The sequence below is a fragment of the Bos indicus genome, chromosome 5 (genome assembly GCF_029378745.1).
Source record: "Bos indicus isolate NIAB-ARS_2022 breed Sahiwal x Tharparkar chromosome 5, NIAB-ARS_B.indTharparkar_mat_pri_1.0, whole genome shotgun sequence".
Lineage (NCBI taxonomy): Eukaryota > Metazoa > Chordata > Mammalia > Artiodactyla > Bovidae > Bos > Bos indicus.
In genome coordinates, this window is record NC_091764.1 from 113,543,853 (window position 1) to 113,555,936 (window position 12,084).

Here is a 12,084-nt window from a genome sequence, read left to right on the forward strand (position 1 = left end):
CTGAGTGAACTCCGGGAGTTGGTGATGGACAGGGAGGCCTGGCGTGCTGCGATTCATGGGGTCGCAGAGTCGGACACGACTGAGCAACTACACTGAACTGAACTGAACACAGACTGGTAATCAGATTAAAATTTTTATTAAGGATATATATTCTTTTCAAGGCCCTATGATCAGTTAGAGCTACACAGTGGTGTTTAGAGTTTTCTTTGATTTGCTCTCAATACTCCGGCTCACATGCAAAAAAGTATGTGTGGGATGAGAGATATAAAACAATGGCATGGGGTTGATGGCTGTTGGATCTGGGTGATGGGTACATGAAGGTTTAATTACCAGTTTTTATTTTTAAAAATTTCCATAATAAAATGTTTTTTTTAAAAAAACAGAAGGGGTACTCTTGGGTCCAAACAAGGCTGAACTTGGGAAAAATAACTGAGTTCCAAACTGGCCTTTGGTGAAAGGCAGTAAAACAATGTCGTAGAAGACAGGCACGCCGTGTGTTAAGAGAATAAAGGCTAAAGCTGCAGTACCGATCAGGTACCTCAGGATAAAGTTATACAGCAAGTAAAAACTATCTCTGGGTCTGGAAGGGCACAGTAATCAACTGGTCACATCCAGGCTGATCCCTGGCCCCAAGTCCCAAGTCTGTTGTTCTCAACCACTAATAAATACCACATCCCAGGGTGGTGGAAAAGATTTCTTTCCTGGGACTGGCGAAAGAAGTGTTCCTGCCCAGACCGTTCCATTTGGCTCGAGCAGCACTATGACCAAGACCTGGAGCTGGAGCTGACAGACCTCAGAGGGCAGAGGCCTGGGCTAAGTAGGCGTGGGTCCTCCTGAGTGACCCACAGCCTTAAGACATCAACTGGGAAAAGGGAGCTTCCTCTGATGACCCTGGACTCCAGAGATCTTAAATTACCCTATAAAATGCACATTTGAGAGTTCTTTCCACCACACTCTAACATAAGGACCTTAGAACCCTGAGGAAGGGAACATGGGAGAGCCCCCAGAAGAGTTCCTACAGCGGGGACCACGAAAGCCTGGGGCCCGGGTGCTCCAATGTGTGCTCCAAAGCACAAGGAGAACCTACCTCACCTGCTCTGCTGCCCCTTTCCAAAGGGGAACAAGAGCCACCGTGGAAGACAGACGCCCTGAGGCCTTAGCTAAAGAGAGGGCTTGGGAACGAGGAACCGGAGTCAAGAACCAGCCATTCTTTGGATACCCCTTTCCCTAGGAGGAGGAGCAGGAAATATACTTCAGGTCACAGAGAGCCCCTGGACCTTCCTTTGGACACAGCTGAGGGGGCTGAAAGTGCTCTCACCCAGGTAGGAGAGGAGAAGCTCAGCAGGGAGCTGGGAGCACTGATGGGCAGAGGATAAGCTGTGTGGCCCCTGTGGGGGAAAGGCAGAGCTCACTGCCCTCAGCTGCTCCAACCAGGGGCGCCGTTGACTGAGGGCCTGTCAGAAAGGGGGAGGGCACCTGAAAGACAGCCCAGACAATGACACAGCATCCCTCAGCAGACCAGGGCCTTTCCCTGTGCAGCCGAGGGGCCGCTGGGCGTGGTCATGGCAGGCAGACCCTGTAACATGTGGACGGGGTAGGGGAGAGGGCCTGGGACATCACTAGCCAGCCGCTCTGTGTTGTCACCACCACGATGCTGGGCGGAGCAGGGATGGCCTGGGCGGGGAGGCAAGCCTGGCATGGTCAGAAGTGCGATCTGCCAGTCGTTGTGGAGTGAGGGGCCGGACGATGCCACATGTCTTCCCTGTGAGGCGAAATCTGAAACCGGCACCTCGTGTCATGCTCCCCAGAGTCCCTACCACCCATGGCCCCAGGCCCATGTTGCAACTGCTTGACAAAAGAACAGCTTTATTGGTGACCCGAAGGAGCCAAGGTCACTCCCAGGCCGTGTCAGCCTGCAAGGCCTTCTCCGGGCAGGAAAGTTAATCGCATAATTCATGGGGGTTCCTGACAAGAGATCAGAGCTCTACTCCTAATTATAAGAAAAATTCCCAAAATTCCTGATTTCAGAATCAACAAACAGAAGGTCCAAGGCTCGTGTCCTGACAGATATGCGTGTCCCTGCCTGTCCCCACAGGGGAAGCTGACCGAGCTGTTCAACAGTATCTGTGGGGCTGTGCAGACACGGTAGAGGCCCACAGAGCCACAGGAAGTCTCCCTGGGACAAGTTTCCTGGAGAGTTCATGCTCCGGCAGGGAGCGGGACCTGTCCCTCAGCTTGCACCCCGAGTCTGATGAGGTCGGATCGCCAACCGGGCCTGGAGAGCAGAGAACCCCACCGCACTGGCCCTCAGCACACGGACCCTCTGTGGTCCAGGCTCAGTGGTGCCGCCACAGCCTGTCACTGGCCCCAGCCCCTCACTGCTGGGGTATCTCCAGCTTCTTGATGGGGTACAGGTACCACATCACCACCCCTGAAGGGTTGATGATCACGGTGAAGTTGGTTTTATCCTGGAGGCCACTGATGATGTCACCCGTGTAGACGTCCTGGGCCTGCAGGGGGAGGACAGCACCAATGCCACCCTAAGGATGGCTGCACAGACCCCACCCCACCCCGCAGAGGATGTAAACGCCTGGACTTTGGCCTGTCTGTGTGGAGCCTCCAGTATGCCCTACAGAAATGGGAGCGTGAACCCCGCAGTCACGTCCCCTCTGGCCAAGCCAAGCGGTGCCCAAGCACAGGTGGGGGTGAGAACCTGAGAAACGTGCCACCAAGACCGGATAAGGGAACCCACGGCCTTGGGGGCTGGCAGGACTCGGTTACACACAGCAGTTCATCTGTGTAGCCTGAAAGCACCAGAGCAGAGAACCGCACCAGCCGGAGGACCCACGGCTTAGGGGGACGGGTGTGTGAGTGAGGACCCAGCAGCGCCCCCAGGAAAGCCCAAAGTCCTGAGACAGCAGAGCACTCACCTCATACACCACGGAGCTGCTGAAGTTCAGGCGGGCGAGGGACGAATGGTAGTGATAAGGCATGTCCATCCTGCGGCTGAAGAAGACGATGGCGCTGGCCTCACTGTCCAGGGGCCGCAAGTACACTTCAATGTGGGATTTCTCCTGGGCACAGAAGATGGCTAACTGGTTTGGGCCCCTGTTCAGCAGGCCCCGAAGCCCCCTTCCCAACCCTCCCTTGAGCTCTGGGTCCTGCCAGCCCACAGAAGCTTAGAGGAGGAAAAACAGCCTCCAGCTCCAACTCCTCTAACTCCACCTTCCTTCCTCCTTTCTCTTTCTTCCCTCTTCCTTCCTTCTTTCCTTTCCTTCCCTGACTCAACAGATGCTCCTGGACACTTCCTCTGTGCCAGGCCCCCTGTTTGGACGCAACAAATGCTGCCTGAGGTCCTAAGGTCAGAGAGCTCACAGGCTAACAGGAGGGACACCTGTGGACAGCCCCTGGCTCTAGACCGGAGGGCCCAGTCCAGTGGGAATGATGAGCTCTGCCCCGAGGAGCCAGGAGCAGGAAGCCCCGTCCTCCAGAAGGTCTCTGGGCTGGGCTCCGTCAGCCCCTCTGCAGGATCAGACGCCTCCTCTGGGCATCACTGGCTCAACGGGTGCCTTCTAGAGTGGTGGAGATTCCTTTTCACTAGGGGGCAAAGGTTCTGTGCAGAGAGCACAAGCTTTGAGGCGACGCTGCTGGCCGCAAGTCCTGTTGTGCCACTCACCAACTGTGTGGCCTTGGGACAAAGGCGCCGAGGTGCTTCAAGTTTAAGTTTCCTCGTTTGTAAAACCAGGAAGGAGCACTGCCTTCTGAGAAAATGTATCTAGAATGCCTAGCACACAGCAGGTGCTCAAAAACTAGTAAACGATGCTACCAGTACTTAGTTACAGTCCTTGGTTCAAGCAAGTTCTACACTCTAAGGCAAGCCCCAGTTCTCTGCCAGACATCACAGACTTGCGCAGACATCTTGTATTAATACTTCCAAACCAGGGGGCCACGCTGTTCCCACGTGCATTTGTGGTGATGTCTCCCTTCCCCCAGTCCCATGAGCTGTCCTGCTCTGGCCCTGCTATTAGCCGGGTAAGTAGGGGACAGTCAGGGCAGCTGCCAGTAGAGCCTCCGACTGAATGCAACCAGGAGGGACTGAGTGGATTTCAGACCCCGATCCCAACCCCTTAACCTCCGGCTTGCAGCCGTGTTTTCAGGGAAGCCAGTCTCAGCTTCCCCCCTTCCCTGCCCCCATACCCCAGTACCTTGAGAATCCTGCGTCCCTGGATGCCTAAGGGATCCTGGTTGATTTTGATCATGAGTGGATTCTGCAGGATGTCCATGTTCTGGGCGGAGATGGTACGCAGGTCTGTGGACATGAACAGGGGAGCTGCCAGCACCGTCCACAGGGCCATCTGGGCTCGGGCTTGCTCGAAGCTGAGGCCAAAGTTCCCGATGAGCAACTGGAGACAGGAGAGAGGAGCGCTCAGCTCTGGCCTCTACAGGGCGGTGGGCATGGGGACCAACCCTAAACTTGTAGCAAGACAAGATAGAGATGGGGAGGACGGCCAGGTATGGGCCCTAGTTCTGCCAATACTGTTCCCTGGCACTGTGGCTTTGGGGTGGGTCAAATCACTTTTCAGAGCCTCAGTGCTTTTTTTTTCCACCAAGAGTGTAGGGGTGATAATATGCTCTGACCATGTCACAGGATGTTGAAAGGATCCAACAAATCCTACTGCCGAAGGCATTTATAAACTGGAACATGGAAGGAATACAGCCAGGGTGGTAGGAAGTCAGACCTGAACAGTGTCTGCTCCTGCCACTAGCTGCCCACCTGCCCTAAAGAGAGTTGCACCAATGGGCACTCCTGTCGCCAGGGCAACCAGTACACTGACCGGACACACATGATGACTGCCAACTCAACACCGTTGTGTACTTAACGAGACCAATTTAGTTACACACTGCATATGTGCCAAATGGTACCAAGCATTTAAAGGATCATCCTTTTGGGGACTCCCCTGGTAGTCAGTGGTTAAGACTCCAAGCTTCCACTGCAGGGGGCACGGGTTCGATCCCTGGGCGGAGAACTAAGATTCTGCATGCCATGCGGCGGGACCAAAAAATGAAAGTACTTGGCCTTGGGCCTAGCACTTAGTAGGTCAGTGAAGGTCAGCTCCTCCCTAACCCCTGGGGAGTTGAGTCCTGTTTACAATAACAGATATGCACTGGCCTAGAAAAATTAAAGGGTCATCCTTTTAACCAAACTCAAAACAACCTTATTACAGGAGCTACTATTTCAATTTTCCAAATGACAAAGCTGAGGCACAGGAAAAATGAAGTCAAGTGCCCAAGGTAAGTGGCAGAGCTGGAGCTCGAACTCTATAGAGCAGGTCCATTTCTCACCCTTTCCACCTGGCCAAGTATTTGTAATTATTATAACTGTCACTGGGGGTAAATACTTGGTGACCAAGTGAAGAGACAGCTATAAAACTGTAGGAGAAACTGCAAGGCAATTTAAGTGGTCAGGGCTGTGAGTGAGGTAGGTATGAGGGGCCAGTTCTGCCTGTGGAGGGAACAGCACAGAGCGCTGAGAGGGGGCTCAGAGGCAGACCTGGCGAAGACAGTCTAGGGAGGGAATGACAGGAGAGAGGGGCTCATGGTGCGCTCCACCCTACAGAGGGGTGATGACCAGAGTCACTCCAGACCAAGTTCTCAAGCTTGAGGAAACATCAGAACCGTCTGGGAAGACTGTTAACAATGGGCATTCCCAGACCCTCCCTGAATATTCTCATCTAAGAGGTGGGGGTGGGGCCCTGGGAAAAGAACGGTACGCAAGCTCCCACAGCACATCCCACATGGTGGATGACACGCTTCAGAGGTGCTGAGCTGGAGCCTGGCAAAGAGCACCCAGGAAGACAGCACAGGGCCGTGGGCCTCGGGCCAGCCCCCTCCATGCTGGTACCATGTCTGGGTCGTTCCAGTGCCCTGGGCCGGCTATCGGCTGCAGCACATCCTGGTGGGTCACAAACCAGTCCAAGACGGACAGCACGCTCCTCCAGGAGTCCTGGATGTCATCGAAGTTGCGCCAGAGGTTGCAGATGTCTGCCAGCAGGGTGTAGTTCACCTGGATTTGGGGGCAGGCAGAGTCCCAGATCAGCGTCACACTGCGGCCCAGAGGCCTGTCCAGGGGCTGTGGAGCCTCGGCAGGGGACACAGAGGGTGGGAAGGGGTAAGAGATCACGCTTTGAGCGTGCTCAGGATGAGGAAGGGCCTCGGAGGGTGCGCCCCTCCTCTGGGGCTGCCCAGGCATCCCCTCCAGGTGTGCTGCTGGCCGGAAACTGACCCTTCCCTCTCATGCCAGTGGGGACCAAGCCCAGGGTACAGAAACCTGGGCTGGGGTACCCATAGCCTTCCTCCCACATGCCCACCCCTGTGTTCTCTCAGGGAGACTGCCACCCTCCACCAGGGTTCTCCCTCCAGTCTGCACATCTGATTCCACCCTTTCTAGCATCCCACATGCTGAAGGGCCCCGGCAAGGTGCCCACGAGGCCTTTTGGAGGCTAGACCCCACCTGCCTTGGCTTCACCAGTCTTCTGGCCCTCCAAGCCCATTCAGTACCACCCAGGATTCTGAGTGCTTGCAGGGGAGCCGTGTCAGCACCTGACACACGGCTCCCACACCCTTCAGCCCACCTGACAAGTGTCTCCTCTAAGACTCTGGGCTGGGTCAGGCCCCTCAGGTACTTACGACCCTCCTACAAATCAGCATGTGAGCAACTAAGATGACAGAAGCTCTGGCTTCACAGAAGGCGAAAAGGCCTGGGTACGGGTGGGCACTGCCAGATGGGTGCAGAAAATGGCTCACCTTTGGGGGGAGGCCCCCTTCGTAGGCTGGCCAACTGCAGGAGAAGGCAATGGGGCGGCCTGTGGCATTCAGGGCAGCGGCCATCTTGGGGTACCCTGGAGAAGTCCAACCACATTTTAGGATGAAGAGACCCAAGGTGATCTCGGGCCTCAGCTTAAACCTCCCCCCACACATGAGGAGACTAATGCTCAAAAGAGCAGGCACCTCCCCTGTACCCAGAGCTGCATACACACCCTGGGCGGAGCAAGGCACCAGAGCTCTGGGAGCCAAGATACCCCTAGGCCCTGGGGGAGAGGAATTGGGAAACACTACCCCCTAGGGGCCATACAGCCAGCCAATGGGGGGCCTTCCACGGCCACCCCTCCCTGTCTACCTAATGGCTCCCAGCCAGCTGCGGGACCCACCCTCAGCCCGCTCCTGGGGGGTTGAGTAGCAGCCATCCAGCTTCAGCATGTCCACCTTCCACTCGGCGAAGGTTTGCGCGTCCTGCACCACTTTGTCTAGCGTCGTGCCCGGGTAACCCATGCAGGTGAAGTTGCCCAAGTCCTCGTAGATGCCCAGCTTCAGGCCCAGGGAGTGAGCCTGGGGCAGGGAGGGGTTGAGAACACAGTGGATAGCTCAGGGAACCAGTCACAGGCACAGCTGACCAGGCCCCACTACAACCTTCAGAGGCTCCCGGAAGCCTGGAGGGAAGGGTCCCAGCTTTCTGGCCTGGCTTTGCCTCTGCCACCATGACCCTTCCCCTCCCTCCCACCTTGTGTGGACTGTCTCGGCCTCTAGGCGTTTCCTCCTGCCATCCTCTCTGCCTTGAATGCCCTCTCTGGGATCAGCCTCCTCCAGAGAACCTTCCTAAAATCCCAGGCTGAATAAGAGGTCCTTCATTGCTCTTGCTCACGACCGTGGCTCACAACTACCTGTTCACGTATCTATTTCCTCCACCAAACTGTTTGTTCTCAGGCAGGGACTATAGAAATGAGCCCTAAGTAGGATGGAGTGGAAAGAGTGGTCTGGCCCTCAGGGTGGGGGGCTCACATAGTCAGCCAGGAAGGCAATGCCGTGGGGGAAGCGCTTGCGATCCGGCACCAGGTTGCCCTTGGCATCACGTCCACCAATCCAGCAGTCATCGATGTTAAGGTATACGTAGCCCAGGTCCCGCCATCCATCCTGTGCCAGCCGGTCAGCCATCTCCATGAAGAGCTGCTCACTGGTGAGGGGCAGGGGAGAGGGCTGCTCAGTGGCCCAGCGTGGGCCTCGCCCTAACCCCACCCCACTTCCTCAGAGTGTTTCAAACTTCTTAGATACTCTGAGTGCGGATCCAGCCTGTAAGTACCATGGCCTTTGCTGTCAAGCTGGAGACTAAGCCAGGCGACCAAGGGTTATGTCCTGAGCCATAAGCAGGGTGGAGCGAATGGGGTGATTTGCCTTCCAGGCCAAGAAGCAGGACTGGGCCAGTGGGAAGCACGTGGGGTCAGGCCTGACCCTTAACCGTGATCTCCTTTCCCTTATCTCAGGGGCTGGGTCCCCTACAGGCCTGAGGTTACCACAGATGCCTCCCTCATGAGCCTGAATGTCAGATGTCTCAAAAGTTACCTCCGGTTGCTTCCTCTCTGGGATGGGGGGGCGGCCCTAACCCTGCCCTCTTTTCGAGCTGACCCCCACCCCCGCCTGCCCCCACTCTTGTCCGGTGGTGCAGACCCGACTCACCTGATGCAGTTCTTCGGGTCCTCACTGCAGTCGATGTTGCAGCGGAAGCGTTCCCAGGCCAGCCAGCCCATGGGTGGCTTCCGCAGGAGCCCGTTCTCCAGGACTAGCACCTGGGACGCCAAGGCCAGCAAGAGCACTGTGGGGGGCGGACTGTGAGTGGCTCCCACCGCCCCAGCCCTCTCCCCAGCCATCCGCATGCCGCCCAGCCCCGAGCATTAGGGGAACCAGACTCTCCAGCTTAAGGTGGAATGGGCTCTTCCTGCAACTGCTGGCTCCCACCAGGCTGTGAGTGGGTGGACAGTCCCAGGCATAGGGCGGTGTCTGAGGCCTGGATTCCCCCCTGCTGTCGCCACAGCAGTGCTGGGATCACCAAAATCTAACAGCTGGAGTCACAGCCTTTCTACACCCTGACCAGCTCGCCCTACTCCATTCACACAGAACTTGACAGGACACTGTAGCCAGGCCCCAGGTCTCCTGAGCCCCATCCAGGGCTCGGTGTTCTCTGTAGGCACCCAAGAGGCTTTGGAAGGGCTTAAGAGGTCAGCTGGTGGGAACAGCACCATAGGGCCTTAATTTGCTTATCTGTAAAATGGAATTTCTATACTGACATATATGGCTGTTATCAGCACACCTTGATGTTACAGAAGATAGGGCCTCTGGCTGTGAGGTAGAGGGGGTGAGCAAAGAAGAGAGGTCTCTTTGGAGGGGAACTGATTCTTGCCTGGGAAGGATCTCCTCCTTTTCTGGCCCACCTCCAAGAATAAGAGAGGAACATGTCTCCCCATATGCCCACATCAGAGAAGGAGGCCCAGAAATCACAGGACTGGAACTTCCTCCAGGCATCACCCGCCCCCCTCTCCCCCGCCCCCGCAAGTGGTCACTTACCCCTCCCAAAGCCACACACACCCCACCCGGTCCGTGTGGGTACCTGTCTTCAGCAACATTGCTCTAGACTCAGCGGTCTCAGGACCTGACCAGATCTGCTCTGCTTTTACCAGCCTCTGTATGTCGGGATTTGGAAGCTAAGAAACGTTAGAAAAGCACTGGAAAAAAGAAAGAAAGAAAGAAAAGCACTAGGGTCCCCACTGTTTGGCTAGCCCTGCCGCCCTTGGCTGTGGATCCCACACTGGGAGCCCAAGCCGCCCTCACAGCCCCTAGTCTCTCCCCCCAGCCATCACTTCCCCGAGCCTGGGTTCTTCCGTCGGAAATACTCAACAAGGTATCGTGGACGTTAGACCTCACCTCCTCTGCCCTGCTGGGAACCCCGAGTGGTCAAGGGCGACCCTCTGCCAGGCTAGGGTCAGAAAGAGGCAGCTACAGACTACAGGACGCCCAGGAAGATCGGAGGTGGCGGGCCGGGGGCCGGGCCTCCGCTCCCACCGGGGCTGGGTTGCCGCCCCGCCCCCAAAGGCCGCAGGCCCAGCGCCCCAGCCCTGGGAGCCCACCCACAGTCGCCCATCCTCGGCAGCTCACCGACTCTTCCGCTGCGATCTGAGCCGCCGCCTGGTTCTGTCTCCCGAGTAGACTACCGCCGCAGTCACCTGATTCGTCTACCGCGTTCCAGTGGGGCGGGGCCTGACGGACGCAAACCTTCCCGGCGGAACCTATCAGAATCCCCCTAGCAACGTCCCGCCCCTCCCTACACGGGCCCAGAAAGCCCTCGGAACCTCCCAAAGCCCCTCCTCCTTCGAGCTCCGGCTCTGCGCGCTCCCGAGGCAGGCACGCGCCCACCGCACAAGCTCCTCATCTTCGCCGAGCTAGTCCTTTCGCTTCTGCCCGGTCCCTTAAGGCGAGGATTCAGTTCAGTCGCTCAGTCGTGTCCGACTTTTTGAGACCCCATGGACTGCAGCATGCCAGGCCTCCCTGTCCATCACCAACTCCCGGAGCTTACTCAAACTCATGTCCATTGAGTCGGTGATGCCATCCAACCATCTCATCCTCTGTCGTCCCCTTCTCCCGCCTTCAATCTTTCCCAGCCTCAGGGTCTTTTCCAAGGAGTCAGTTCTTCGCATCAGGTGGCCAAAGTTTTGGAGTTTCAGCTTCAGCATCAGTCCTTCCAATGAATATTCAGGACTGATTTCCTTTAGGAAGGACTGGATCTCCTTGCAGTCCAAGGGACTCCCAAGAGTCTTCTGGATAGGGCACTGTAGATGCTCATTTAATAGCTGTGGCATGGATACTTGCTGAGGGCTTTTTTAAAGAAAAATGAGAGTATGCCCTGGAGTATGGCCCATAGTAAACCACTCAGAAACTGTAGTGGAAGATGAATAGGCGCTACGAACCACTTTTTAAAGCCAGGAGACTCTCCTACCTTGCCTGACACTTGGGCCACCTGTTATGCTTATCCAGACACTCTGCATTCTTTCTGTTTTCATTCATCACATTCCTACTGAGCAACGACTAGATACCAAACACTTTATTTTTGGCAACCTTCACTTGAATGGTCAAAGGCATCTCAAACAGAACTTGCTCCAAACACCGCCACTTTCATATCTCAGGTTAATGGCAACTTTCCTTCCAGATGCTCAGGCCAAAACATTAGAGTTCTCCTTGGCTCCTCTTCCCCTCACTCCCTACGTCCAGTCTCTGTGCAGACCTAGTACTCTCCACCTTCAAACCCCATGCTGAGGAATTTCCCTGCGGTCCAGTGGTTAAGACTCCCTACTTCTACCGCAGGGGGCGCTGGTTCCATACTTGGCTGGGGAAGGAAGATCGTGCATGCCCACGCAGTGCGTCCAAAAAAATAATCAAGCAAACAAACCCGAATTTGGCCATTTCTACTCTCCCAGCACCCATCACATCTTGCCTGGATTACTCCAGCATCCTCCTCACTGGTCTGCTTCCACTCATATTTTTTTCTTCCTAGCAGCCAGAGAAATCCTTTAAAACATAGCTCAAGACCTCACTCGAAGGCTTCCCTGGTGACTCAGTGGTAAAGAATCTCCCTGCCAATGCAGGAGACACGGGTTTGATCCGTGGTCCAGGAAGATTGGACATTACCAGGCGCCACAACTATTGAGCCTGTGCTCTGGAGCCTGGGAACTGAACTACTGAGCCCATAGGCCGCAACTACTGAAGCCTTTTCTCACCCTAGAGCCAGTGCTCAGCCACGAGAAGCCACGGCAATGAGAAGCCTGCACACTCCAACTAGAGAGCAGCCCCCGCTCCCTGCAACTAGAGAAAAGCCCCAGCAGCAATGAAGATAGAGCACAATAAATAATTACTAAAGAAAAACAAAAAACAACAACAACAAAAACCTCATTCAAGACCTGGGGATGGCCGTTCGTTTCAGTCTGGAGTAGCAACCCTCACAGATTTACAAAGCCCCACCCCACACATTCTAACCCCATATCCTGCTGCTCCTGCCACTCCCCAACACACACACACACACACATACACGGGTCTCCTTGCAGTTCCTCAAACACAGCAGGTCTCAGAGCCATTGCACTAGCTGTTCCTTCTGCCTGGAATGCTCTCCCTCCAGATTCTGGCATGAATGGCTCCCTGGTTTCCTTCAATTATTTCTTAAATGTCACATTCTAGGTGAGGCCTACTGTGACCATTCTGTTTAAAATC

The 12,084-nt window shown here is 55.7% G+C and overlaps 1 protein-coding gene across 3 annotated transcripts; it reads right to left on the minus strand.

The window, feature by feature from the left end:
• Positions 1 to 1,849: 1,849 nt before the first annotated feature.
• Positions 1,850 to 11,829, minus strand: NAGA (alpha-N-acetylgalactosaminidase). Of its 3 annotated transcripts, none has more exons than XM_019961904.2 (10): positions 9,982 to 11,829; positions 9,437 to 9,509; positions 8,509 to 8,644; positions 7,837 to 8,008; positions 7,209 to 7,386; positions 6,805 to 6,899; positions 5,903 to 6,064; positions 4,206 to 4,403; positions 2,931 to 3,074; positions 1,850 to 2,510 (listed from the first exon to the last, which is right to left on the minus strand). In XM_019961904.2, the coding sequence occupies exons 2-10, from the start codon at positions 9,450 to 9,452 to the stop codon at positions 2,376 to 2,378; spliced, it is 1,236 nt and encodes a 411-aa protein (XP_019817463.1). In that variant the 5' UTR covers positions 9,453 to 9,509; positions 9,982 to 11,829; the 3' UTR covers positions 1,850 to 2,375. The 3 variants fall into 3 exon arrangements, with proteins under 3 accessions (XP_019817463.1, XP_019817462.1, XP_019817464.1); XM_019961903.2 differs by having other exon boundaries at positions 9,437 to 9,551; positions 9,982 to 11,828; XM_019961905.2 differs by lacking the exon at positions 9,982 to 11,829 and having other exon boundaries at positions 8,509 to 8,618; positions 9,437 to 9,551.
• Between the last annotated feature and the right edge of the window lie 255 nt (positions 11,830 to 12,084).

What these genes read in the sequence shown, in the direction of transcription:
- NAGA (XM_019961904.2), bottom strand. An exon ending in TTGCCTTCCTGGCTGACTAT is followed by an intron (nt 7,387 to 7,836) that starts GTGAGCCCCCCA and finishes TCCCTGCCCCAG; the next exon opens with GCTCACTCCCTGGGCCTGAA. An exon ending in ACTGGAACGACCCAGACATG is followed by an intron (nt 4,404 to 5,902) that starts GTACCAGCATGG and finishes TCCTGTCTCCAG; the next exon opens with TTGCTCATCGGGAACTTTGG.